This window comes from Chelonia mydas, chromosome 7 (assembly GCF_015237465.2).
Source record: "Chelonia mydas isolate rCheMyd1 chromosome 7, rCheMyd1.pri.v2, whole genome shotgun sequence".
Classification (NCBI taxonomy): domain Eukaryota; kingdom Metazoa; phylum Chordata; order Testudines; family Cheloniidae; genus Chelonia; species Chelonia mydas.
The window spans coordinates 76,905,813-76,933,565 of record NC_057853.1 but is presented as its reverse complement, the minus strand read 5'-3'; the positions used below and the strand labels follow the sequence as shown (position 1 = coordinate 76,933,565).

The window sequence follows — 27,753 nt, the reverse complement described above, 5'->3', positions numbered from 1 at the left end:
TGAGCCCCCTCCTTCACCCCAACCCCTTGCCCTGAGCCCCTTCCTGCACACCGCACTCCCTCCTGTGCCCCAACCCCCCATTCCAGCTCTATATTCATGGCACTGCATACAATTTCCCTACCCAGATGTGGCCCTCAGGCCAAAAAGTTTGTCCACCCCTGATCTAGGAGGTGCCACCACAGACTTCTGAGGTTTCCCTATGTCAGGAAACATAATCAGTACCCAGCACTTCCGTTCAGTCTGTTCTCGGCCCTCAGGGTTTTTTCAAAGATGGCAGTCATAGCCAGATGCAGCTCACAGGGAGCCCACCTGGATGACATCCTGATCAGAGCTCCATCAGAGTGAGCAGCTCACAGAGCCTTGTTCAGATGTTGTGGCTCCTGCTGGCTCAGTTTCATTATCAATGTCCAGAAAAGTTTATTGATTCCATCCACCAGAATTACTCATCTGAGGGGTGGAAATAGGCACCTCGCTATGAAAACTCTACCCATCATTACAAAGATTCCAGAAAATCCAAGATGTTATCTGCTTCAGAGCCACAGAAAACCTCCCATAGCACTCTGCCTTGAACAGGTAGGCCTTCTGGTGGTGTATATAGGATCACTCCATGGCCACAGTCATGCATCAGGTGCGTTCAAGCCTTCATCCTAAAAGTGTGGGACCATTCCTTGGAACACATGAAATATCATGAATGGATTCCAGTATAGGGGCTCAACTCCCTACAATGGATGTCAGCTCAGGACATTGTCCACAAAGGATGCTCTTCTGCTTTCCAACCAACTCCAGCCTGGAGAGTTTGGTATTACGTTTGCAGACCCAAACAGCTCAGGGCCTCTGGAGCCCCAAGGAAACGGCTCATGGCATAAACCTTCTAGAGCTGAGAGTGGTCAAGCTGTTTCTGCAGTAGTTCCAGACCACTGTAGAGGAGAACCATGTCCTGATTCAGTCAGACAGCACAACTGCAGTTGCATATTTAAACCAAGGGGAACCAAGGAACCTGGCACTACACACGAAAGCAGTAGAAATAATGAGGTGGGTGGAGCAATTTCTCCTTTCCTTCAGAGCATTCCACATAAAAGGGGATGCGAACCAAAAGGCAGGCTAGCTCAGTGGGCTCATGGTTGTCAACTCCGAGTGGTGTCTGAATAGGCGGTTTCTGATCTCAGAGTTCAGATGTTTGGCCTCCATTCAACTGACCCATTGAGGAATCATATGAACTCAGAGCCCGTAACACTTCACCAGGGAGTCAGACCCCAGATCCATGGCGTGATGCTTGTCCCACAGTTGGCTGCTGGGTCTATTCTATGTGTTTCTACCCTTTCCACAACTGAGGAGGGTGGTCCAGAAAATAAAACTAGAACAGACAGTGATAATACTGATAACACCACATTGGCAGAGGAGACCTTGGTGTTCAAACCTGATATTGCTGAAACTGGAGCCTCGTCTCCAACTTCTATGGAGACTGGACATTCTCTCATAAAGTCCTCTTCTTCATCTGGGCTGGGAGCGGCCTCAACTAACAGCCTGTCTATTAAAAGGGAAGCTCTAAAAGGTCTTGGTCTGTCCTCCAGAGCCATTAAGACATTGCTTTCATTTAGAAAAGTATCAAAACTAAAAGCATACTCCTCAGTCTGGTCCAGATTCAGCAACTGGTGCCAAGAGCACAGTGCAAATCCCAGAAATCCAGGAATTCCAGCCATTTTGGGTTTTCCCCAAGGAGAAAGAGGTCTTCAGCCCAATACCATTGCACATCAAGTGTCTGTTCTTAGTAGCAGGATGTTCACAGGATCCTCTGGCTCCCTGGCATACAATCTCCAGATAACAAGATTCCTTTGAGCAGTCCAATTAGCTAGACTTGCAGTCAAGCTGCTATTTTCAACATGGGACCTACCTCAAGTGTAGAGGGCTTTGACAAACTGTCCCTCTGAGTCTTTGTCTTCACTGTTGCCATTTTACTTATCTATTAATACTTGTTTCTTAATAGCTGTCACGTCCACCAAGTGAGTGCTGGAGCTGGCAGCTTTTTCTATACAAGAGTCTTACTGTGTGTTCCATGAGGACAAGGCAAAGCTCAGGACACTAAAATCCTTTCTTCCTAAGATATATTCCTCCTTCCACATTTCCCAAGAGGTTGTGCTTCCTTCGTTTTGTCAAAAACCGCAGCATCCAACTGAAAAAATATGGCACACCTTAGATTTTCAAAGCTCTGCTTATACCTATCTTAGATGTATAGAATCACAAGGCGTTTGGGCTCTCTCTTCATGTCCTTCCATCCAAAATGCCAGGGACTCAGAGTTTCCATGTTCTCCATTGCTAGTTGGATTAAACTATGCATTGTGGAAGCCTACCAAGCATCAGTGGTTCCTGTTCCAGAAGGGATAAAGCACACTCCGTAAGATTTTGTACCACCTCGTGGGCAGAATGAGCAAGTGCGTCCACTTTGGAAATTTGCAAAGCAGCCACTTGGTCTACAGCTAATACCTTTGGGTATGTCTACACTATGAAATTAGGTCAATTTTATAGAAATCGATTTTTAGAAATTGATTTTTTACAGTCTATTGCATACGTCCCCACTAAGCGCATTAAGTTGGCGAAGTGCGTCCTCACTACCATGGCTAGCATCGACTTACGGAGCGGTGCACTGTGGGTAGCTATCCCACAGTTCCCGCAGTCTCTGCTGCCCATTGGAGTTCTGGGTTAAGCTCCCAATGTCTGATGGGACAAAAACATTGTCATGGGTGGGTTTGGGTATATGTCGTCAGTCGCCTCTCTCTCCGTGAAAGCAAAGTTAGACAATCATTTCGCGCCTCTTTTCCTGGGTTACCCGTGCAGACGCCATACCACGGCAAGCATGGAGCCCACTCAGCTCACCATCACCACTGCTGTTGTGGGAAAGTCTACTGTTGGGGCTGCTGTGATCCAAGTAGCCAGTGCAATCGTTGACGTTCTGTTATCAACGGTAGTGACTCTGGGAAATGTGCGGGCCTTTTTAGATTTCAAGCCTAGATTAGATTAGAGGCCTAGACCGTTCATTCCCGTATGCTAGATTCCCCCGTACCGCAATGGGTGTTGTCCTGTCTCACGGGACCCCCCTTTGAAACCCTGGCCACATGTTCCTGGTCTTACCTCTCACGGAAAGTAGCATTCCTTGTAGCAATCACGTCGACCCAACGTGTCTTGGCACTCAGGGCTTTGTCCTCAGAACCCCCATGTACAGTCTTCCACAGGGATAAAGTCCAGTTTCGCTCACATCCCGCATTCCTCCTGAAGGTGCTCTCCACCTTCCATATGGAGCAGGACATTTTTCATCCAGTGCTCTGTCCTATGCCCCATTCCTCCAACAAGGAACGCCGCCTTCACACGCTCCATGTGTGTAGAGTGCTGGCCTTTTATCTGGATCGGACCAAGCCCTTCCGGAAATCCTCGCAACTGTTGATGCCTCTGCTGAGCGTAAGAAGGGGCAACCCATTTCCACCCAGCGCCTTTCTCGCTGGATTACCCCATGCATACGCACATGCTACGATCTGGCAGGGGTTTCCCCACCGCCGATCGTCAGGGCGCACTCTACGAAAGCTCAGACCTCGGCGGCAGCCTATGTAGCCTATGTCCCTATCCAAGACATATGTAGGGCTGCCACTTGGTCCTCAGTCCACATGTTTATTTCGCCTTATGCAATCATCTCCCAAACTAGAGATGACGCCGGGTTGGGCAGGGCGGTAGTGCGTCCCAGGAACTCATAAGCTCTTACCCACCTCCAACAGATATAATTTGGAGTCACCTACTGTGGAATACACATGAGCAATCACTCAAAGAAGAAAGGACAGTTACCTGTCTCGTAACTGGCATTCTTTGAGTTGTGTTGCTCAGGTGTATTCCACATCCCGCTCTCCTTCCCCTCTGTCGGAGTTGTCCAGCAAGAAGGAACTGAGGGTGGGGGGGAGTGCGCAGCTCCCTTTATAGTGTGATAAAGGCGCCACTCCAGGAGTCGCAGCGGTGCTCCCCCCATATGGGTACTGCTAAGGGAAAAACTTCCGGCACCAGTGCATGTGGCAAGCATGCACACCTACTGTGGAATACACCTGAGCAACACATCTTGAAGAATGCCTGTTATGGAACAGGTAACTGTCCTATCTTCCCCCACATGAACTCCCCAATTCCAAAATCAACTATAGGCTGAGCAAGTGCAGAATGGTGGTAGAATGTGCCTTTGGACATTTAAAAGCTCGCTGGCGCTGTTTGCTGACTAGGTCAGACCTCAGCGCAACCAACATTCCCATTGTTATTGCTGCTTGCTGTGTGCTCCATAATATCTGTGAGAGTCAGGGGGAGACATTTATGGCGGGGTGAGAGGCTGAGGCAAATCGCCTGGCGTCCGATTTTGAGCAGCCAGACACCAGGGCGATTAGAAGAGCACAGTAAGGCTCACAGCGCATCAGGGCGGCTTTGAAAACCAGTTTCATGACTGGCCAGGCTTCGGTGTGATAGTTGTGTGTGTTTCTCCTTGATGCAAACCCACCCCCTTTGTTGATTTTAATTCCCTGTAAGACAGCCACCCTCCCCCCTTCGAAATAAAGTAACTATTGTTTTGAAACCATGCATTCTTTCTTTATTAATGTAAAAAAAAAAAGAGAGAGATAATGGACAAGGTAGCCCTGGTGGGGTGGGGGAGGAGGGAAGGACAAGGCCACATCGTTTATTGTAGTCACACTAACAATCAAACTGTTTGAATGATTGCTTGGGCCATCCTCTGGAGTGGAGTGGCTGGGTGCCTGGAGCGCGCGCGCCCTCCCCCCCGGCCCCAAGTTCTTGGGCAGTTGGATATGGAACTTGGGAAGGAGGGCAGGCAGTTATACAGTGGGTGCAGCGGGGCTCTGTGCTCTTGTTGGCTTTCCTGCAGCTCCAACAGACATTTCATCATGTCCATTTGCTCCCCCAACAGATGTTTCATTATGTCCGTTTGCTCCCCCATTAGCCTCAGCATTGCGTCCTGCCTCCGTTCTTCGCTCTCACTGAATTCTTTCCTGGCCTCTGGAACTGAATGCCTCCATGCATTAAGCTGTGCCCTATCAGTGCGGGAGCCCATGAGCTCAGAAAACATGTCATCGCGAGTGTGGTTTCTTTTTGCCTTCTAATCTGCAATAATCTCAGGGATGGAGATGATAGGGGGAGCGTAGAAATATTCTCCACTCTACAATTCTGGGTGAACTGAATGGTCACCTGTGCTGCTGAGTTCGCCATGCTGACCAAACAGGAAATGAAATTCAAAAGTTCCCCGGGGTTTTTCCTGTGTGCCTGGCTAGTGCATCGGAGTTCAAAGTGCTGTCCAGAGCAGTCACAATGAAGCATTCTGGGATAGCTCCCGGAGGCCAATACCGTCGATTTGCGTCTGCACTACCCCAAATTCAACCCAGCAAGGTCGATTTTAGCACTACTCCCCTCGTCAGGGAGGAGTACAGAAGTGGCTTTTAAGAGCGCTTTAGGTCAATGGAACGGGGTTGGTTGTGTGGATGCAGTCATTTTTAAATCGACCTAACGCAGCTGAATTCGACCTAACCCCATCGTGTAGACCAGGCCTTCGTTAAGCACTATAAGATGGACTTCTTGTCCTCCGCAGAAGCTGCCTTCGGCAGGAATGTGCTGCAGGCAGTGGCCCGGAAATAAGGTTTGTTTTACCAAAAATGGAGGGATACTTTCTTCTTTCCTTACCTACTAACTTTTTTCATAACCTTCCCTACATCTGTTCACTGCTCATTACTTCCCAGATGTCCAGAACTGTAGGTGATGCTGGGCTGCAGAATGGAAAATTTCTTACTGTTAATTTCCATTCTGCTAGCAGTATCTCCAACAATTCTCCCCACCCTAGAGGCTCATGAGTCAAAAGTCGAATCACCACCATATAACCTTTTTTTTTTCTTTGCCTAATGTACATAGTTATTTCATTAGCTCAGGAGTATTTGTTAATAGTGTTGTGCAAGTTTTACAACTTTGAAATAACTCATCCGGCAGCAAGTAGGAGCAGAGGGGGCATGGCCAGTGTGCATAGCACCTAAATGTTGATCTGCTTCCATGAGCTGCAGAGTGGAGGGGAGCAACCCAAACATCCTGAGTTGTGGGAGACGCAGCTAGAAGAAGGGATATTATTGGTAAGACACTTTCCATTCTCTTGGAAATTAATGTTTTTTCTATCCATTTTTCAAATTATATTAATATTACAAGAGGGTAAGTTATGACTTATTGAATGAAGGCTTTGATTAAAAGTGGATTTGAGTCTCTCTTGAAATATGTATTAAAGGTAGCAGTCAAAAGATGTTTGAGGTATTATAGGTGAAACATTCATGACACCCCTATTTCAAGTTTTTGTAGGACTTTTTGTTCTAAAACCTTGTTTTCAGATACTTATAACTACTCATTTTTCACCTTTTGGACTGAAATTTTACAAGTTTCTTCCCTGCTTAAGAAGTTTTTTTTTGTTTTGAGGGACAGGAGTACAGCGGTTCATTGTGAGAATAAGAGTGGGGGAGAGACCAGATTTTTTTAAATTAAGTATTCTAATAGTGAAATACTTGAGTATAAAGTTTAAATTTTTCAGGAAAATTGTCATTACCAGGAAATGCCTTTGATTATTCTGGTAAAAATTAGTTTTGTTTTCACAAACTTATTACACAGGAACTGTTACCTGGACAAAGCAAGCTTAAAAGAACATTGTTTGAAGTAAAACTTTTGAAGATTTTTTTTACACAGATTGTGGAAAATACATCCTAAATTCATAAACCAGAATATTTTAAAGAGAAAGTATAGCATCTTTGGACACACACAAATTTGTCTAACCTTCTGAGTGATGTTCAGTAATAATTCTAGTTTGTACTGTGTAGGTGTTTTTCATCTGTAGATCTAAAAGTGTGTCACAAAGGTAGGTAAGCATTATTGTTCCCATATGTAAAAAATGGGGATACACTCCTGGTGACTTGCCTAAGATCAAACACCCACTCAGTACCAAGGCTGGGAACAAACCCAAGGTTGTTTTATTTCCAGTCTTGTGCTCTGTTCTGAACTAAAGTTATTTTTACAAGAATGAGCATGAAGAGAAATATGTACTGAAATAAATCGAAGCCCTATCTGAAACTCTTACCTTGTACTATAGGTGTGGCTGCTGCTAAAGATCAAGATATAGGAACTACAAATCTCCATATTGAAGTTTCTGATGTAGTGAACATCCTTGCCTATGTGGGCATAGCAAAAGGAAATGGAGTACTCTCAAAAGCAGGTAAAGAAAGTTGATTTGTATTATACAGAAATAGATTGAATAACAACTCACTTAAAAGTTTGGGTAAGTATTTCGATAGGCACTTTTTAAATTGACACATGAAGTTTAATTCATTGTTTTAAAATATTTGTAATGTATAAATGAAACATACCTTTAACTGCATGCATATTGCTCACAGAGGTAATTTATACACAGTGAATTCTTGTACCTAAATATACTGTGGCTTAAAAATTATCACTTTCTTTGTCGTACTCTTTCACCTCTTTCTTGCCATTACCTACATATTAATGTCCCTGTTTGTACCGGTGATGGCAGAGAAAATGCACAGCAGGATAAAGAATTCCCTTATGAAGCACCACTAGCTCTTACAGCAGCTCCAGAGTCATGTTTACCAAAGACCTCAGGATCACCCTGAATCCCCCTATCACAGTGTTTGCTGTGTTGAGTTTAGCGCTAAACAACTACATTCTGGGCCGGAGAGTCTGAAGTGGTATAGTGGAGCTGAAATAAGACTACCTTTAATTTTGCTTTATTTACTTTTATGTGCACCAGCATAGCTGTAGAAATAGACAAGAGATTCTTGACTTACTGTGCAGAAGAATGGACACAAAATTGTTTTTGTTGGTTCCCTAAGACTGAATTTTAAATATTTTGATTACAGCAATGTTCTCTTATTTCAAAAAGAATTCTTTCCATCAGATTTTAACAATGTTAAATTAGATTCATATCTGAGTATAAATTGTTTTAAAGGTTTTTACATAATTTATGTTTTGTTTTCTAATTACACAAAATAGGTGAATAAAAAATAGTTTCTGAGGGTTTTCTGTAGTATTTAGAAAATGTAATAGTCTCATTATTTAGTCAGTCTGCCACAGGAAATGTAAAAAGAAAAGAAGAAATATTTCCGCTTTCCACTGCCTGGTTTGAGAGTCTATTTGTCAATTCTTAGGAGTATTAAAGAAGTTTGAAGAAGAAGATTTGGATGACCTATTAAGGAAAAGATTGAAAGACTCAAGTGAATTACCTGGGGCTTTGTGGCACATTTATGCTGGCAAAGATGTTGACAAGATAAGAGAATTTCTGCAAAAGGTTAGATTTATATCAAATAGATATTTATTTAATAGACCTGAATAATCAGACTTTTCAAAATTACTATTATATCTTTAAAAAAAGAAAACATACTGCAGATACCTTGTTTGAAATGCCCCATTCCCTAAGCATCTGTTGCTGCATGGGATATTCTTGGTGAACAAGCAAACTTCTCTGATCTTCTATACCAGTCCAAATGGTTTAGGTACAGTTTCTCTCAACTGATCAATGGAGACAGAACACAAAGACTTCTGATGATATCATACCCTCACACACAAGGTTGTAGTCATCTCAGCCTTCAGTTGTTGCCAGACTCCAACTCAATTTAGCATTGACAGATCTTTCTGTCTGAAGAGCAGAAAAGCTTCAGATTCAGAAGGGATGAGTTAGGGAAGGATTCTTCTCTCAGGGAGTCCTGATAAAGTAAGAAGATCCATAAAGAAACCCACTTTCCACATCCACACACAAGAGTTTTGACCCCAGTAGGGTAGAAGGCGATTCAGGGGTATCTAGCCAAATGAATACCCCTTGAACTCAGCAGCCCCCCTCCAGGGCAATAGCTCCAGGACAAGGAAAGGAGGTAGAGGTTAAGTGCAATTTCAGCTCTACTTTAAGGAGGGACAGGTAACATAGCAGGAGCTGTCCTCAAGCCTTGGCAGTCATCATCCTCTAGCATGATATGCAGCTCAAGCCAACCTGGGACTCAAAGCCCTTCCCTCCCTCCCTCTCCAGGGGGCAAAAGCAGCAGAGGTGCTCCATGAGAAAATTCTCCCTCCGCTGTGGAACAGAAAGCAAGGAAAGTGCAGGGAGTGCTCAGCAGTAGTAACCCTGAGAACTGGTCCCAGAGTGGTCTGGGAGCAGAGAGGAAAAGTTAATTCAGCTTTTCTGGCTGCTCTTTTAAAATGCAGCGCACCAGCTACCGTGGAAAATGCCAAGGGGCTCAGACTTCTAGCCTGCTGGTGTGCTGCCTGCAGACTCTCACCAAAACTGGTCAGATCAGAACCCTCAAGTTCTCTGAGGAGAAGGAAGAGTAGAATAGGGGGCAAAGAGCTCAACCATCTTCTAGGCTCCTCCTGAGTAGAGAAGGGAGAACAAAGTAAAGGAGGCCATATGCTCTCACTGACCAAGTCCAGTTCACATTTCAAATAGGTCCCCCCTCATTTTATATAGACATTTTGAAATGGAATCCTCTCCAGCTATCACTAGGAGCAGGACCTAATTTCCAACTTTCTCTTCCTATTCTAGGAGTGGGCCCCAACCTGCCCATTCTAGAAACTACAGTTTAGACTTAATCAAGTTTTTAAACGGTCTTCTCCAAACTTTAAGAGCAAGGAGAGAGAGAGAGAGATGAAGGGAACACAAAGCATGCTCCCCATCATAGACTGGAAATAAAGACGCACTGGCTACTGAGTACCACTTAGAGAATATCAGCCGAGCCAGACACTCACGAGGACGTGATGCCCTACCCAAGGAGGATGACGACTATCAGTGGAGTAATAGAGATGAGTAGGAGGAAACAGTGGGTGAGGTTGAAAAAGGGAGGCTGTAGAGGACCAGATCATTCTGGACCCCCTATCTAAAGAGAAGGCCAAACTCTGCATATTTAAGGAGAAGGATTCATTTGTCAGGGATCTTATATATGCTATTATAGAGACCTACAGGTGCTGTTAATCCTCCCTCATGTCAAAGAAAAGATCAGCAGTGAGTGGTGCATCCTGCACAGGAAACTGGCTTCTGTCCTGGCATTAAAGGTGCTTTAGCCTCTCAGAGCATCAGATATAGAACTGCCCACTCAGAGCCTGAGGGGTGGATGTTGCCATCTCTGGGCTGGCAAAAAGGATAATGATTTTGGTAGGAAGAGGATCCTGCTTAACAGAAAAAAGGGGCATTCCTGAACAGACTTTCTGAGGTTGCAGATATATTACAGGAAACTTCAATATACATAGTGTATTCCGCTCAAGTGGTGGATAGGGAGCTAGAGAAACTTAGCAGAGATCTCCAGAGTCCAAAGATGAGGATTCAGAATTTGCCAAGATGCTCCTGTTGCCGGGCTCAATTCTCTCATTCATATGAAAATCTACATATGACATAATCCAGTCAATTTGTGTAGGCATGACCACTTTAGTGGCAGGCAAGAGTGCATTGTAGCTAAAACAATAGACAGCCATTTTTTCCTTCCAATATCAGACTAGAGGCCCTGCCATTCAAAGGAGTTTTTTTCAGGGATGTGTTAGAGAAGATCCAGAATTCCTTGGCTGCTTCAGAGATCCAGATTCTGCCCCACGAGAGGCCCAGATGTGGGCATCAGGATCACAGTCCAAAAGGGGCATATCCAGGGAACTAGAACTACCGTCCAGAAGGAAGGGTATGATGCCACTTCAAAAAGAAGGCAAGCTTCAGATGGGTTAGCTGCTTTCATTATCAAAGAGATGATAGACACCAGGGAGTCCCTTCAAATTTTAAACAGACAGCCTTAAAGTACAGTGGTCCAGGTGCAGTCTCAGCATCAGAGCAAGGCGGAGGAGTTTCTTCCCCATTTGTGCCCAAATGACATCCAATCAATGGATGCTGGACATCGTAACTTTTGGATATGTGATTGAGTTTGATGCAAGATCCTCTCACAACTTATTTCTTTTGTCCTGACTGATCAACCAACAAAGTACTTGAGGCCTTCTATTTTCTACATAAGATACAGGTCATGTCTATTGTCCTGAAAGATCAGAAGGACACAGAGATATGGTCCATCTGTTTCACTGTTCTTAAAAAAATAGGGCATCTGTGTCTAGTTCTGGGCTTACAAAAGACTAGTTCCTTCTTGAGAATCTTGACTAAAGTCATTTACTCAAGAAATGAACTCTGGTGTATTCTTATTCTCCCTGGGTGTCCAGGATTCATACCTGCATTCATTAATGTTGTAGTTTCAGCAGATGTATCTGTGATTTGTTGACACAGACCAGCAATTTTAGTACCAAGCTCTCCCTATCATGTGGCTGGGATGTGGGTGGTCATGCCTAGTGGTTAGAACGGGAGTCAAGCTGGATAGTCAGAGCAGGAGTCCTGGCAAGTGGTTAGAACAGAAATCAGTAGCCAGGAATCAGAGCCCAAGGCCAGATCCCAAAGCCAGGTTTCAGAGCTGAAGCAAGAAGTCAGGAATTGGAGCTGAGGGCCAGAACTGGGTTACCTGGAGGGAGGCAACATTGGAGCAGGGCAGGAAACAAGCAGGTGAAGGACCTATCGCAGTTGCGTGCGAATGCTGCTGCTAGGCTTAAGAGCTGGTCTGCTGACTCCTCCAGCAATTCAGGCAGTGTAGCTAATCAGGCAGCCTACTACAGGCCAGCTATGCTCATTAGATTGCCCAGAGACTGGGTCTGCTGCAGGCCCTGCTTCTAGACTGGGTCTGCTGCAGGCCATGATTCCCGACGTTCCCCCATGGCCCTAATAAGAGAGTGCACATACACCCTCCCAAACTTGAATAAATGGCTGGTTTAAGTTGAGTTAGAAGTTTCAGCCATGATGTGAGTGGAGAAAGTCTATATTTACCTGAAGAGTCTTGAGTTAAAAATAAATATGGAAACATTCCTCTGTCCCACACGGGTGCATCTTCACTAGGTTAAAAGTTGTGTTCTCAACTTGAGTTAGTTAACTCAAGTTCACTAGGATTTTACTTTGTCATACTTAGGACAAGGCAGTTTGTAGTTCTCACATGAGTTTGCAGGTTGAGTTAGAAACTGGGGGGGGCTAGATTTTATCTTGACCTGCTAACTAGTGAAACCTACAAGTTACTTAGTCTTCACTCAAATTATCTTTTACCTCAAGTTATCTAACTCAAGTTAAGAACAAACCTTTAAGGCTTCAGGAGCTAATGTATCTGGGAGCAAGATTCAACACCAAGTTAGGTACAGTGGGTCTTTCTCATGCAGGACATGATGAACGAGTTTGCAGAACCAAGTCAGAGCCTCAGTTCAGCAACCAAATAGCATAGTGTCTCTCTGCCAAGGAGCTCTGTGGCCAATGGCAGTGGGTCTAGGAACCTCACTTTTTTTCATGGACTGTCTTCAGTATGTTTTTCTGTTGCAATGGAAAGCAGAGTTGAAAAATTATCTTGAAATGTCCAGGTTACACTAGGGCAGTGGTGCCCAAACTTTTTACCTCATACCCCCCTCCCTTACCCTGTCTGCGCCCTCCCCCTCCGCGCCCCCTTCCCCAAGTCAAAAGTGGGGCTGTGACTTTGGGAGGGCCCCCTTATCCCATCCGCATCCCCCCAAGGCTGAGGCCACAGCTAGGGGCAGGGGCAAGGCCAGTAGCCAGGGCCCCAGACGCGGAGCTGGTGGCACTCCCTCCCCGCCTCCCATGAGGGTTGGCCCAGGCCATAGCCATGACACCTGAATGTTCCTCCATGGCCCCAGCAGGGCACGCCCCACAGTTTGGAGACCTCTGCAGTAGGGTGATGACTAGCTGAGGAAAATTTCAACAAAGGATGTCTTCTGCATTCTCTAGTGTGGAACAATCAAACCACAGATGCCAGAGTAAGTGGTCTCTGATTGAAAAGTAAGTCTCCAAGCTGGAGACCAAGGTGGTGAAGTTAGGTTTTGTTTACATGTAGGAAAAGCAAGCAACTTAGCAGTAAGAATTCAGCTGGGCAATAACATGGTATACCTCATTCACCAGGGAGGCACAAGAAGGTCTGACTTTTAATTACTTGAGCCCAGAAGAACATTTGTCTTTCAGCAGTCCAGACTGCAAGAAAGATGAACACAGCTGATAGAATGAGCAGAGTGCTACTGAATCAAGGAGATGGGGAGTTAAATCCCCAGGTTTTTCTGTCTTTGCAGAAGGTGGGGCAGGCCTGAGATGAGATCTCATGGCATTTAGAGAAAGTAGAAGAGAACCAAAATATTTCAGCACATTCAAGGAATCAGGGGCACATGAAATGAATACCATAGAAATTCCCGGAATCTTCATGCTGGTATACATTCTTCACCTGTATATGCTGGCAGTATCCCACAGAAGATTGCCACATCTAGAGGAGTTTTCATAGTGATTATTCCAATCTAGCTGAAAAGGCTGTGGTACCCAAAAACTAGTGAACATGTCCACATCCACCCCCTCTGTCTTACTGTTAAGTGCACCAGTCCAAAGAAAGAGGGCTTTATCAGATAAAATCTCTCTGTTACAGCCAAAGAAGCCATCAACTTTAAAAATGAACTCTCGAAGTTGCAGAATCTTTGTGAGCTGGTGTGACAAAGTGTGGATAGAGATGATTGAGGCCCCAATGCCAGCCTTCCTGTTTCCTGTATATTGGTCTAATCTTGGAGTTGAGTGCCAGTTCCATTAGAGTACACTCAACAATAATACTGGCATTCTAAGGTTTGATGGATGTGGTCTCAATTGGATGACCCCCCGCCCACCTCTCCTGTAAGCAATAGGTGATGATCCCACCTGTATTACAATGATTAACTGTCTTGAGAGGTGAGAGGTCCCAGTTGTCTGGACTGACATAAAAGATTGAAGAAAGAATGGGAAATTTTCTTTACCTGTTCATTTCCTTTCTTTAAGATCTTCTATACCAGTCCAGACTTCTTGCCCTGTATGACTTGGATGCCTGTTTCCTTTACTCGGTTTCAATGCCAAATTGCTGATATGTTCAGATTCCTGCTGTTACTAAAATTGTTTGTTAAACTTCACTAAAGAATAGCATCATTCAGCTTGTTGGTTTGGTACTGCTTTTGAGGTAGTCAGCTGAAGACTCATAGATGGCTAGACCCTTAATGTGTAAGGGTGTAAAGTCAAAAATCTTAATATTCTGCTGGTTGGGAGAAACTATAATCCAAGCACCTGCACTGGCTCGAAAGATCTTGCGGAAAGAAAATGAATAGATAAGGAAAATTTTCCCTTTTACATAAAGTAGTTAATAACATAAAGTATATTTTACAAGTAAATTCATATATTTATTAAAAAAATAAACCTGTTTCCTGAGACATGGACAACAGATGTAGGGGGTTTTTCCCCCATCTCTCACTATTATTTAGTAATTAGTGGCTAGTTAAGACAAGTGTTTGTTTTGTGTGCCTAGCATAGGGAGGAACTGCTTGTTGTGGTAGTGGTGGTTGCATTTAAAAATCCACTCATGTCTCAGTGGAAATATTTTTGGACCATTCTGCTTATGTCATATTTTCTTAATTCCTTTCCAGTTTATTTGTGGGGGAAAAACTCTTCATGTGAATTTACATGCTGCTTTTTCTTGACTTGAGGTTATAATTTTGTTTGTGGTGTTATGATTGGATCCTGTGGAAATTTTGTCAAACTAGATTATTTCTTAAAGTTTAGAATCTGGAGATGAGCTGTTATGAAATAAAGATACTATCTTCTTGCAAGTGAGCCCATTTCTAACAAATGATAGAAGAGAAACATGTAGGCAAAAATGTTTATACTTAATTTTTTTTTTTACTAAACTTGTCAGAAGGCATCTACTGCTCTTCTGGAGTGGAATTCCTTCAGAACCCTTTTACTTCAAAGGGATTTGGGTGCCTAATTCTCATAAGCTCAAAAGTTTGTCCCTTCCACCAAAAGAAGTTGTTTCAATAAGAATATATTACCTTATCTTTATTAATTCCCTTAAAATTCTTTTAAAATACTAGCCAAAATTCTCATGTGGATATTGAAACAAATTCCTGTTACTTTTTAGGTAGGTAAATTTTGGACCTACCAACATAGTTTTCCTTTTTTTAAAAAAATGATCTAGTGTCTCACCTGTATTACAGATTGCAAAAGAACAGGGTCTAGAAGTTTTACCAGAGCATGATCCAATACGTGACCAGAGTTGGTATGTGAACAAAAAACTTCGCCAAAGACTTCTTGAAGAATATGGAGTAAAAACCTGCACTATTATTCAGTTCCTTGGTGATGCTATTATTTTACCAGCAGGAGCCCTTCATCAGGTAAAATACCTCTATTCACAGATAGATACATGTAAGTTCATGCTTAAATTAGATTTGATTTCATTATCAGTGACCATCATAATGAACAGAAATAAATAACACAAACTGATTGATAGAAATTGCTATCCAAGATTACTATGCAAGGACTCAGAAATACTCAAAGTAACTTTGTTATTTCTCCAAATGTCAAATAATGGTCAGAACACTATTAACTATTGTGCAACTCTTTCAATCCAGTTAACTTCCTTTTACTAGCGTATAATTGAAGCATGGCAGTAATTACAAGTTTCAATATAAACCGAATGCTGATACACCTTTCTAATTTCTGCAGGGAAAAAAATACACTTGAAATTGTTTGTTTGGTCTTCATCTGTGGGATACTTTGTGGGAAAGTTTCAGGTTAACTGACAGGACATTTTTGAGATGAGATTTTTGTAAAGTACTTCTTCAATCTGAAACATATGGACTATTCAGACTTCCTTTTTACATAGCAGGAATATCAGCCAGTCTGGAAAGCGGAAACTAGCATCACATTTCCCTTTCAGCGGCCTCCCTTCATGTGACACACTGTTCTATCTGTGCTGCAAATAGATTTTATTTTCACTTCTGCAAGGAAAAATATGGTAATTAACTCCAGAGAGAGAAATTATGGGGAATCAATGTATGTATTGTGCAGCAGAATTGTCCCCATCCTAGCATAACCGTTTTTTCTCTCAAGCCAGCAGTAGCCCCCGTGCTACAGAGGATGGGAGTCTCACAAAGTAAACTTTTCTTGGCTAAAGATCAGACAAGAATTGTAGCCAGTTGTGGACCCATGCTGAGTTTGAGCATGACAGGATGGGGAAGGCAACCTATGCCGTGTCTCAAGCATGGCGTTTCAAATTGATTTGCAGTCATGGGTCAAAGAGCTATGATTACGTTAGTTGGTGGTCCCCATGTGTATCCCACTGTGGGTACTCTGTGCACCTGAGACAGGAAGATTCTTGCTGTTAGTATCCATTGGGCTGTGCCTCCTTGTGCTTCAAATCAGGGGCATAAAAGGAGGTGCAGACCAATCATCTTTCTAGTTCCTTTCTAGAACTCCTCAGTATCTGCAGCTTTGCTAGCATTCCTGCTAAAAAAATTTAGCTTTGTTTTGTGTAAATATTTTTTTTTCTTTAGATAGTGTTTTGATATTTGTGCGTGGGGTTCCCTCCAACCCCGTTGCCCCAACATTTGGGGTTCTTAGCATGCCTGAGATCCCATGTCCTGTGTGGCCTGCCCCCAGATCTTCCCAGAGAGTGGTCTTGACAATTCCTGTTTGTATTGCTTTGGAGAGTCCCACATCCCCTCCAAGTACAATGTTTACAGTTTGTTTCTTCTTTGAACTTGGCAATCCCATGAGTTCCAGCTTTGAAGACACCTAATGGAGCAGTTGATGAGGTCCCAGTCTGACACTCAGTTTCCTGACACCCCGCCCCCGGTACATTGGCAGGAGCTGCCTACTAGTCCCCATTCTGTTCCAAGGCTCTCCAGCTCTGAACCATTGGATATCAAGCCTAGGAACTCTAGCAAGAGATGGGAGGAGGGTATGGTCAGATACCCCCACTGGAAATGGGATAAATCCCCTTCTAAAGCCACTAATAAAAGGAGCATCTCCCCTACCTTGTCCAAATTGAGTGAGACTCTGCCCAGGCAAGGATGTCAAACTGAGTTCACCAACAAACTTCTACAGGAACTCAGGCCACAATTTCAGGCCCCCATCGAGGAGGGTAAACTAATAAGCAGACTGTTTCCCCAGGCTTTGCTAGATGCTGCAGACGCTGCTTCCCATTCCATGGCAACTTTGGTTGTCATGAGGTAGACCTCATGGCTACAGTCTTTTGGGGTCCCCAAGTAGGTACAAGCTACTGTGGAGGACCTTCCCTTCAGGGTCAGCCATTTGTTCAGTGAGAAAACCGATGAGGCACTGGATACCATCAGACTCCGAGGCTACCCTCTGATCCTTGTGTATTTATGCCCCAGTTCCTCAGAGGAAGTACTCTAGACCACCTACATACAAACAGCATCACGCTTCACAACTTTTCTACTATCAGAGAGAACATGAACCTCCCAGGAAGTGTCAGAGACCGTAGCGTAGAAGACATCATGCCCAGCTGTTGTCTATCTCTCAGGCTCAGGAGACCATTTTGACAGGACCAATGAGAGCTGCCAGCCAGCCTCCACTCTGACTGACACCCCCTTTGGTGGCTTCCTGACCTATTTCTTCCAGTCTTGCATTGTCACCTCTTACAGATGGGTCATAGAGATCATCTCCACTGGCTACTCAACAGTTTCTTTCCCCTCCCTGTTCCTCCTCAGGACCCCTCTTAGGAGAGGATCTTCAGACAGGAAGTGGATTCCTCTTTACAGCTAAGAGCTTATAGAACCCGTACCCTCTCAGCATAAGGGGAAGGGGTTTTATTCCAGGTACATCCTCATCACCAGAAATAAAGGGATCTAGAGGCCCATGAAGCTGAATGTTTTCATACGCCTTTCAAAATTCAGGATGACTATCCTGGCCGTCATAATTCCCTCCCTAAACAAAGGCAGTTGGTTTTCAGCTGTTCGAACGACGCTTATTTCCATGTTAGACATTCATCCTGTGCACAGGAGACCCAAATGATTATTGGTACAATCCTTCCCTTCAGGCTTTCTACAGCTCTAGAGTTTTTAATGAGGTGCTGTCCATAATAGTGATATACCTGTGCTGCCAAGGCAGCCCAGTTTTTCATTATCTTGATGACTCGCTGCTCACAGGCTTGTCATGTCAGGAAGTACAATCGTCAGTCCTTTGCCTACCCAGCTTGTTTTGAACCTTTGAACTTCTAGTAAACCTAGAAAAGTCCAATGTAGTTCCATGCAACTTATAAAATTTATCAGAGCAGCTCTGAATTCAGTTTCAGCCAGAGCTTATCTACCAGAGGACATAGTCCACATGATGCCAAACATTATGGCTCAGCATCGGATGTGTCCTCACATGACAGTTGGATTTTGCCTGATCCTGATAGGCGACATGGCCTTCTGCCCCAATGTTATGCCATTTGCAAGGTTCCCTCTCTGGTGCCCCAGGCATGGTTGAGGACAGTCTACTCTCCGAGCAGAGACAATCTGGACAAACAAGTCTCGGTTCCCCAAGGTATTCATTCCCCTTCCACCCATAAAGAAGCTGATTATGGATGCCTCCATAATGGGTTGGGGAATGCACTTGAATGATCACACGGCTCAAGGCTCTGGTCCCAACAAGAATCCACACTTTAGAACAACCTCCTCAAACTGTGGGAGCTTCACTAGGTTTGCAGAAAGTTCCTGTCCCCCATCCATGCCCAGCACATTCAGATAATGTAGGAAAACATGACCACAGCCTACTACATAAGCAGAAGAGTGAGGTCTCCGGCCCTTTAGGTGGAAGCAGTCAAACTCTGGAACCAGTGTATCTGTCATCAAATTACCACTCGGTGGTGCACTTCCCAGAAGTAATTAATACCTTGGCAGACCACCTCAGCAGGCACTTGCATAAGGATCACAACTTGGTGGTACAAAACGTATTCCGACGTTAGGGTTTCCCATCATGGTATCTTTGTGTCCCAGGACAATAAGAAATACCCACCTTACTGTTCACTAGCAGCTTGGGGACACTGTTACAGAGGGGTCACATTCCTGGTTCAGTGTTGAGCTGCTGATGTATACCTTCCCACTAAATATTCCTTTTGACCTGAGTCTTGAAGAAAATCAGGCAGGACAGACTGTTGGTGATTTCTGTGACATCCTACTGGCTGAAGCGGTTCTGGTTCACCAGCATCCTCCAGATGTAACCACTCCCATGCATACGCATTCAGCTATTTCCGAACCTGCTAACACGGAACAGAGGCAGGATCAACCGTGCCAACCCACCATCTCTCCACCTGACAGCCTGAAATTTGGATGGATGCCGAGCTTTGAGAAATCATGTTCCAAGGAAATACAGTCCATCGTCAGTAATATCAGGAAATGCTCTATGAGAAAATGCTTCGTTGTTAAATGGAAGAGATTTTTTTATTTCTGATGCCAATTTTGTCGCATGCCCCCAGACAATTTGGACACCTCGATCATCTTAGACTACTTTCTTTCCTGGAAGAAGTTGGGCATATCTCTGTTATCTGCGTGTGCATTTGGCAGCAATTAATGCCCTTCATTCCACTGGTTGACAGCTACTTTGTCTTCACCCACACTATTGACCCTAAGGCTCCTGAAAGGCCTTACTAGAATCTACCCACGGTAGTGAAACTAATGCCAACTTGGGATATCAACCTTGTTTGGTCAGCGCTTATGAATCCTCCATTTGAACTGTTTGCAGCCTGCTCCCTTCTTCACCTGTCTATTAAAGTAGTCTTCCTGACTGTAATCACTTCTTCCAGAAGAGTGGGTGAGCTCAGGGCCTTTATGGTGGACATTTCCTATACGGTGTTCCATCAGGATGAGGTCTCTCTGAGGTTATATCTCAAGCTGATCACAGAGTTTCCCTCTGAATTCCACCTGTCTTCTACTTGAAACCTTGCACCACCAGGGAAGACAGAAAGCTTCATTCTCTGGATGTCCATTGAGCTTCAGCTTTCTACCTACAAAGGACAAAACCCTTCAGGAAGTCTCCCAAGACTCTTCATTTCCATTCATTGAGCAGACGAAGGGGGAAGCAATCTCCTCACAGAGGCTTTCCAAATAGATGGCTGGTTGCATCTGCCTTTGCTATGATCTTGCAGGGGCTACTCTTCATAAGAATGTGCGGGCTTACTTGACCAGAGCCTAGGCTGCTTCCATGATTATTCTTCAGGACAGTCTTCTCCTGGAGATCTGTAGAGCAGCAATATGGAGCTTTGTGTATACTTTCACTGGACACTACTATGCCCTGGTGCAGGCCTCTTCTGTGACTGCATCCTTCAGTTCAGCAGTCATTCAGTCAGTGGTGCAGCATTGTTCCTTGGACCCTCATCCTTGATTGATATTGCATGCAGGTTACCCACCTTTCCATACACACAGGGACCATCACTCAAAGAAGAAAGAAAGGTTCTTACCTTACGGTAATTGGAGTTCTTTCAGAAATGTGGTTCCTGTGTATATTCCACTCTCCATCCTCCTTCCCCTCTGCTGTGAATCCTTTCTTACAGAGATTCCCAGTAGACAAGGAATGGGGATGCGGTTGGTCTGTGGCTCCCCATATGCCCTCGGTCCAGACCATAAGGAGGTGCAGGTAAGGACCAACAGACACTGATAGCAAGAATGTTCTAGTCTCAAGCACATGGAGTGTATGTGTACCCACAGTGCAACCACACATCTTGAAGAACTCCAGTTACTGTAAGGTAAGTAACCTTTCTTTCACACTGGTTAAGAGGGATTGCAGGCCTCAGGCCTTTGAATCTTCTCATTCACCTTCCTCCTAGGCTTTCTAGGATGCTGGACCTTTCTGATCAAAGGTGTACAAACAACTCCCAAACATCTTTTCCCAGAGAAAGAGAGCAGAAAGACGTTTACCCTGGACAGTGACCTGAAGGACTTTAATAAAGAATAATATGATATCAAACTTCCCTGAATGTATCTGATGGCTGTTTCATTTCCTCAAAGAATGATCAAAAGCATAGAATGCAATACTCAAGGTGAACTTGGCTGTCATTCTAGTGATTTAAAAAGAAAAAATATCTGTTCTACTAGATTGGATGGTAGCCCAGGAGGATCTGTGAGACTGCAAGCTTGAATGTATTTCTAAAGGGAACTATGAGTTGCTTGTCAAGTGCATCTCTGTATGGTCATACATGACTATATTGTCCTAAGAACTTTTAAGGTCTAGAGTGATTGGCCTCAGATCTGCTTCCCAAAAGATTCTGAAAGATGAACATCTCTGATATGTATTTGATGTTTCCTTGGATCTGTTGTCCTTACAGGCAGAATAGAGGGCAAGTGAGGCCTCATTAGCCTGCCAAAGTTGGAAGAAGAGAACTCGATGCTAGAAGAGCAGGCATGAGTATGCCTCCCTTTCAGGGATCTAATCTGTTACTTTTTGGTTCAATGGAAAATGGAATTACTGATTTGTTCTCTTGATAGTGATTATTGCATATCACACAGAAATAAATTCTGTCCAAGGGGCAATTCGTGACTTTCCCGATTGCATCAGACTTAAACAGAAGAATTGTTTTTGGCTGGCAGACACATGATATAAACATAAATCACTAGCACAGAAGGAAAAAAATTCAGGACATCTATTCTCTCCTCTTGGAGGGAAGCTTGTCTGGTTCTCTACCCCAAGGATCAAAAGTAAGGTTTAAGACACTTCCAAGATATTGTTATGAGCTAGGTGAAACCTTATTGTGGATTGAGGTAAAGCTCCACTGACATTGATAGGTGTGAACTCACCCTTCAAACTGTTTTATAAGGTATGAGGCATATAATTGCCATCAAACTAAAGGGAGTACACCACCACCACCACATTCAGTATGTATGTTTAAGAGCTGAAAATAAGCCCAGGTTACTGTTGTCACCTTTAACCCCTTGACATCAATTCCAAACAGTTGCTTTTGAGATGGAGATATTCCAACTCCTGGCACCTAGGAGTTAATAAGACAGCATTTCTGATGGATAGATTCTGGGAACCTTTTTCTCCACAGTGACAAGTTCTTATGAAAGGGATGTTTGGGAGGAAATGGAGAACTACCGTATATACTCTATCATAAGCCGACCCCCCCAAGATGGATAAGTAAAAATGGAAAATTCTTATGACCCATTCATAAGCTGACCCTATAATTCAGGGGTCAGCAAACTTTGGCTCCCGGGCCATCAGGATAATTCGATGGCGAGCCGAGATGGTTTGTTTACCTCGAGCGTCCGCAGGCACAGAGGTAAACCTAAGTAAACAAAGTGTCCCGGCGCGCCAGCTGCTTACTTTGACAGGCCGGGATAGCAATTGGTGGGGAAATTTTGGGGGAGGGGGGGAGCTGGGGGTCAGGGGAGTAACCCCTGTGACCACCCCCCACATGACCCCACCCCTAGCCCGGGACCCCCACACTTTCCCCATCCCATCCCTTCTTACCTTATCTGGGGAGGTCCAGGGGAGGATGTCTCTGGCCTGGCCGGAGCTGCTCCGGTGGCCAGACCGGGCGGCATGGCTGCAGCATGTTCCAGCGGGCTGGGCCGGATGGCATGGCTGCAGCGTGCTCTGGTGGGCGGGGCCGAGTGGCACAGCTGCAGCCTGCCAGCCCCAGAGATGCAGCTGCTTCGGAGGCTGGGGGGAGAGCAGTGTGGCCAGAAGTGGAGAGACTCTGGCCCCGCCTCTTCCTTTCTGGCTCTGCTGGCTGTGCTGCCTCTCCTTGCTCCTTCTGTTGCGGGGAGGAGCTGTGTCCCACCCCTCCCTCTCTATATCCATTCATAAGACGACCCCCTTCTCTGATGCTTCCCTTTTTTACTAAAAAAATTCAGCTTATGAACGCATATATACGGTATGTTCTTTGATGCATGTATTTAAAAAAATAACTGTTTCTGTATCTGTTTCTGGTTTTTAAAATGTATTGAAAGTTGTCATTAAAAGATAAGAGTGAAATACTTGACTCAGTGATTTAAGTATGTTCGTTGAGATTAAATACATAATTTAAATTGCCTCATTATAACAGGGCAAGTAATTATATAATCTAACAAACGCCTAAAAAAAAAAAATGTTGCGTTAAGAGCATAATAACATATTAGGATCAGAGAATCATAGGACTGGAAGGGAGCTCAAGAGGTCATCTAGTCCAGTCCCCTGCACTCATGGCAGGAGTAAGTATTATCTAGATCATCTCTGACAGGTGTTTGTCCAACCTGCTCTTAAAAATCTTCAATGATGGAGATTCTACAACCTCACTGAGCAATTTATTCCAGTTCTTAACTACCCTAACAGGAAGTTTTTCCTGATGTCCAGCCTAAACTGCCCTTGCTGCAATTTAAGCCTATTGCTTCTTGTCCTATCCTCAGAGGTTAAGGAGAACAATTTTTTTCTCCCTTTTCTTAGTAACAGCCTTTTAGGTACTTGAAAACTGTTATCATGTCCCCTCTCAGTCTTCTGTTCTCCAAACTAAACAAACCCGATTCTTTCAATCTTCCTTCATAGGTCATGTTTTCTAGACTTTTAATATTTTTTAATTCTTCTCTGGACTTGCTCCAGTTTGGCTACATCTTTCCTGAAATATGGTGCCCAGAACTGGACACAATACTCCAGTTGAGGCCTAATCAGCGTGGAGTAGAGTAAAACAATTTTTTATTTTTGCTTTTTTTGTAATAGTGTTAAACTGTTGACTCATATTTAGCTTGTGATCCCCTATAACCCTCGTATCCGTTTCTGCAGTACTCCCTTCCTAGGCAGTCATTTCCCATTTTGTATGTAATGTAACATGCTTATAGAGAATGACGTCCCAGAGATGACTTGGTAAATACACATGAGAAAGGAATTGCTATACATGTATGGTCCCGTACAGCTAGAAGCTATGTGTATGTCAACTGCACAGGGGCTGATCTGTGTAGGTGACAGCTTTCTCTGTAAGGACAGAGAAACGGAGGTCTATGGCCAGGAGTTGGGATGAGGAACTCCCAATCCTTCAAACACCAACTCCCTATCTAGGATCTTAGGCTTTCTCCTTACTCTCCCTAATTTTCGGGGTTGTGCTCCACTGGCTCAGCTTCCCTGTTATTGGCACTCTGGTAGGGTGTATTACCCTTCACCCCACGAATCTCTGGGAAAAACTGCTTGCCAAACTTTCCCGTTCATGATTACATCTGAGGCATCAGTAGCAGTGACAGCCCTTCTTTATCTCCCTGGCTCGTCTCTGTTTTAGATATGTCTGCTAAGGAGATGAACTTTCAGCTGTGCAGTGTCTTTAAATATCTGGACCTAATGATTGCCTAGATCCGTTAGTTTGATTTTGCTATATACTGTCTTAAGATGTGCAGGGCTTCCCATAACTACTTGTCTGGGGATGGGAGGGGTAAATATTTGACAGGTCAATAGGTTCAGAGACTATTTTAATAGGTAGAGGAGGGGAAGTTAAGAAGTTGGATGGGTTGGAGACACTTGGCACTCAGGTACATGAGGTTTTGGAACTTGGGAAAGGGGAGTTGTTCACTTGTCACTGGGAAGAATGTGTGAATTGGGGAGGGGTTTGGGAGCAAAGACAATCAAGGTCACAGCACAGGTTTTTGAGAAGGGAATTGGAAGATGGATTGAATTAATGAGAAAGTGGCTGGCTGCATGCCAGGGAAAGGAAGAGAAGGGCTGGGCGTGCACTCGGATTGTGGCTAGTGTCCTTCAGTAACATTCCAGCTCAGGAGTATGAGCCTGAACAATGTTAGGATTTTAGAAAATAGTGTGTCTCATCATTGTGGAGTCTATTGCTGCACATCTGACACATGACTTGTCGCAACAGATAGGAGATTTCAAAATGTTCAATAAATGTCAGTTTAATACACGTCATTACTGATAACTTAAAAAGTAAAAAGATCCCCAGTCTGATAGTTACGTGGTTTGAAAGATTTGGAGCCTATACTTTACTTTGTTCTTTTTGTGAATTAAAAAAAAATTATTTTTTTTAATTTTCTTTTTTTCTTTTATTTTTGGACAGGTGCAAAATTTTCACAGCTGCATTCAAGTAACTGAAGACTTTGTGTCTCCAGAACATCTTGTACAGTCATTTCACTTAACACAGGAACTGAGGCTGTCAAAAGAAGAAATCAATTATGATGATAAAATGCAGGTAAGAAATGAATTCTCAACTAGAACTTGTTCTGAAAGCACTGCGTTGAAATATGTAACTGTGCATGTGGTCATTTTCTAGCTGTTGTTCACACGGAATAACAATGACAATCAATGTGCCTATTTGGTCCCCATGAACCTAAGGGAGACCATCAATGTGAATGCAGTGGTGTAAATGACTTTCAGTTGAATCGCTGTTTTGGTATTTCACAGTGTGTTTAGAATATCAAGGTGTTTCCTTTTGGACTGACATTTTTAACTTAATCTTTATTTCATCCACTAAGCCTAGGGCTCAGTCCTAAACATAGTTACATACCACGCATTAGTAGTGGCTTTTTTATCACTTGTATCTTACTGGGGTGTGTCTTATACTTTTGCAGGTTAAAAATATCTTGTATCACGCAGTTAAGGAAATGGTGAGAGCTTTGAAGATTCATGAAAATGAAATGGAAGATGTGGAAGAAAACTAAAGCGCTCGCTGCTTTTTTATGTTAAACCATCAGATGGAGGTTATTTTTTCAATTATATGATGAACAGTATGCACACTAATTTAAGCTTCACAAACCATCAGTGCCAAGAAAACATAGTCACCGTATTTACTTGTTACTGACACTGCAACAGTATAGCTTCATAGATCACAGCTACTGTGATTAAATGTTACTTATTAAAAAAAATTAAGCAGCATTCTGCTGTCTTGTATTATAATGTATATGAAGTTTGTGAAATGTCAGATTTAAGATGTATTTATTTTTTGAAAAAAAAACTCACAAAATTCTATGCTATATTGTTGATCAAATGTAAATGTGACTTGTACAGTTTGCTAAGATAACTCTGGTATTTTTCACTACATTGAGACAGTTACTGTGAGAGTAGGACACAAACACCAGCTATTGCCTGCATTTGGGACATTGCTGAATCCGCACAGCAGTCATGTCATTTTCTGAAAATTACTGCCAAATAATTGTAAACTTTGTAAAATATAAAGTATATAAAGTAGATATTAAATACAGACACTTCAGTATTTTATTGAAGCTATTCAGTGTACAATTAAACATTTTCAAAAGGTGTAATTTATTTAAAAGATTGTCTCATTTTGGTAAAATTTCTGTGAACTTTTAAAGCTAAATATTAAACTTAATATGCTGTGTAAATATATACATATATACATTCAATGATGTATTTTTTTAAAACATTGGCTTGCTTTAATTTGTTAAAAGTGCAAGTGTTACACATGCTTTGTACATTGAAGTTGAAAGGGGTTTTGCATTTTCCATTAAAATGACTTTATCAAATGTTGTCTCATTGTGTGTTTTTCATGTTTGTGGTACATTTGTGACAAACACACTTGTCTGAGTCATTCATGCCTTCACAGTGATTGCAGATGTCTCTGTTGTAAAGCTGCCTACTGTAAAAGATTGCAATGTTGTATGTTATTAGTGTGCACCATTCACCCCCCTGCCCGTTTTAATATGAAAATACTAAAGGACATGCTGGAACACAGTTCAAGTGGCTGAGCCAAAGAGAGCTATCTAAGAATAAAAATAATTTAAACATTCCTTATGTTGTGTCTTCAATAACAAAGATTCTTTTGTTTTGAGGAGAAGGGAATTTCCATAGAACAAAAAAAAAAAGTTCTCTGTTGCTTGTAAACTAAATGTGTAAAGATTAGGTCAGTGATGAGGAACTCGTATGCTTATTATAAAAAATAAAATTGTGTATAATACTCTAAAACTGAAAAAATTAAATTTGATATCTCTCTCGCTGGTGATGTGGCCAAAATGTGATAGCAGTAGGTATGCTGCTGCCAAATGAAACAACATATGTAACATAGTGCTAGTGTTGGAGGTGGGGAGAGGTAGTGTTTAAATTGCATTAAAAAGTTGGATGATACACAAAACAATTTCAGGTTTTTAGTGAAAAGAAAAATTATTTTAAAAGTACATGTTTTGGGTTTAACTGGTTAGAAAAATTGCAGTCGATTTTATAGTTACTCAGAAATATTACTGGAATGAGTTGATATGCATTATCAGTTACGTCTTAAGTTTACGTTAAGTTAATATATTGCTCTGTACATAGCACAGAGGGAAGGGAGAATTTGATAGCTAAACTATTTGTTGAAGATACAACAAGCTGCTGAGCTCTCTTAACTGAGCCATAGGAATGGTTTCTTTTCAGGAACAGAATTTGAATAGAAATAAATTTTAATGGTAGCTAATATTTACATTTAGGAGGTTAAATCTGTTGTAAACCTTTGATCTTAACCCAAAAAATAACTCTTGTTGCACTGTGGTTTTTTTGGCTGAAAAGATTTAACATTTTGGGAAGATTTTTGAGGCTTTGGGTTTGCAGTGTTGTTGCTGTTAGTCTGGTCTTACATAAATAAGAAAAATATTTTTGTATGGAATACACCTGAACACCACACTACATGTATGCAGTTTTAGTGCAGAACATAGTCTTTTTCCTAGAGCTGAAGTCACAGTACTCCTCGTCTATCCTCCTTTTTTGATAGTTTTATCACAAAAGGGGGAATATCATTTTATATGCTGATATTCACAATACAAATATTTAGGTGGATTATAATTGTTTATCTGTGTGAACTGACAGACTCTTGAATTTTTCTTTCTCCAGAGATGCAAAAAAGAAGCCAAGACTGAGAGATGTGAAACTTGCCTCATGTATGAAACCTCAGGTCAGTAACA

General features: G+C 42.9%; 1 protein-coding gene across 6 annotated transcripts in view; it reads left to right on the top strand.

Annotated features, from left to right (window-relative positions):
* Positions 1 to 26,346, top strand: part of JMJD1C (jumonji domain containing 1C) — a 314,652-nt gene extending 288,306 nt beyond the window's left edge. For 4 of the 6 annotated variants that reach the window (XM_027835065.3, XM_027835066.3, XM_037905088.2 and 1 more), the window contains 5 exons: positions 7,142 to 7,264; positions 8,214 to 8,353; positions 15,115 to 15,291; positions 24,924 to 25,055; positions 25,435 to 26,346. In XM_027835065.3, coding sequence (XP_027690866.2) covers positions 7,142 to 7,264; positions 8,214 to 8,353; positions 15,115 to 15,291; positions 24,924 to 25,055; positions 25,435 to 25,524 — 662 coding nt within the window. In that variant the 3' untranslated portion in view covers positions 25,525 to 26,346. Of the gene's footprint in view, positions 1 to 7,141; positions 7,265 to 8,213; positions 8,354 to 13,529; positions 15,292 to 24,923; positions 25,056 to 25,434 lie in introns of those variants that run through there. The other 2 variants (XM_037905086.2, XM_037905087.2) reach the window with 2 other exon arrangements.
* Positions 26,347 to 27,753: the final 1,407 nt, after the last annotated feature.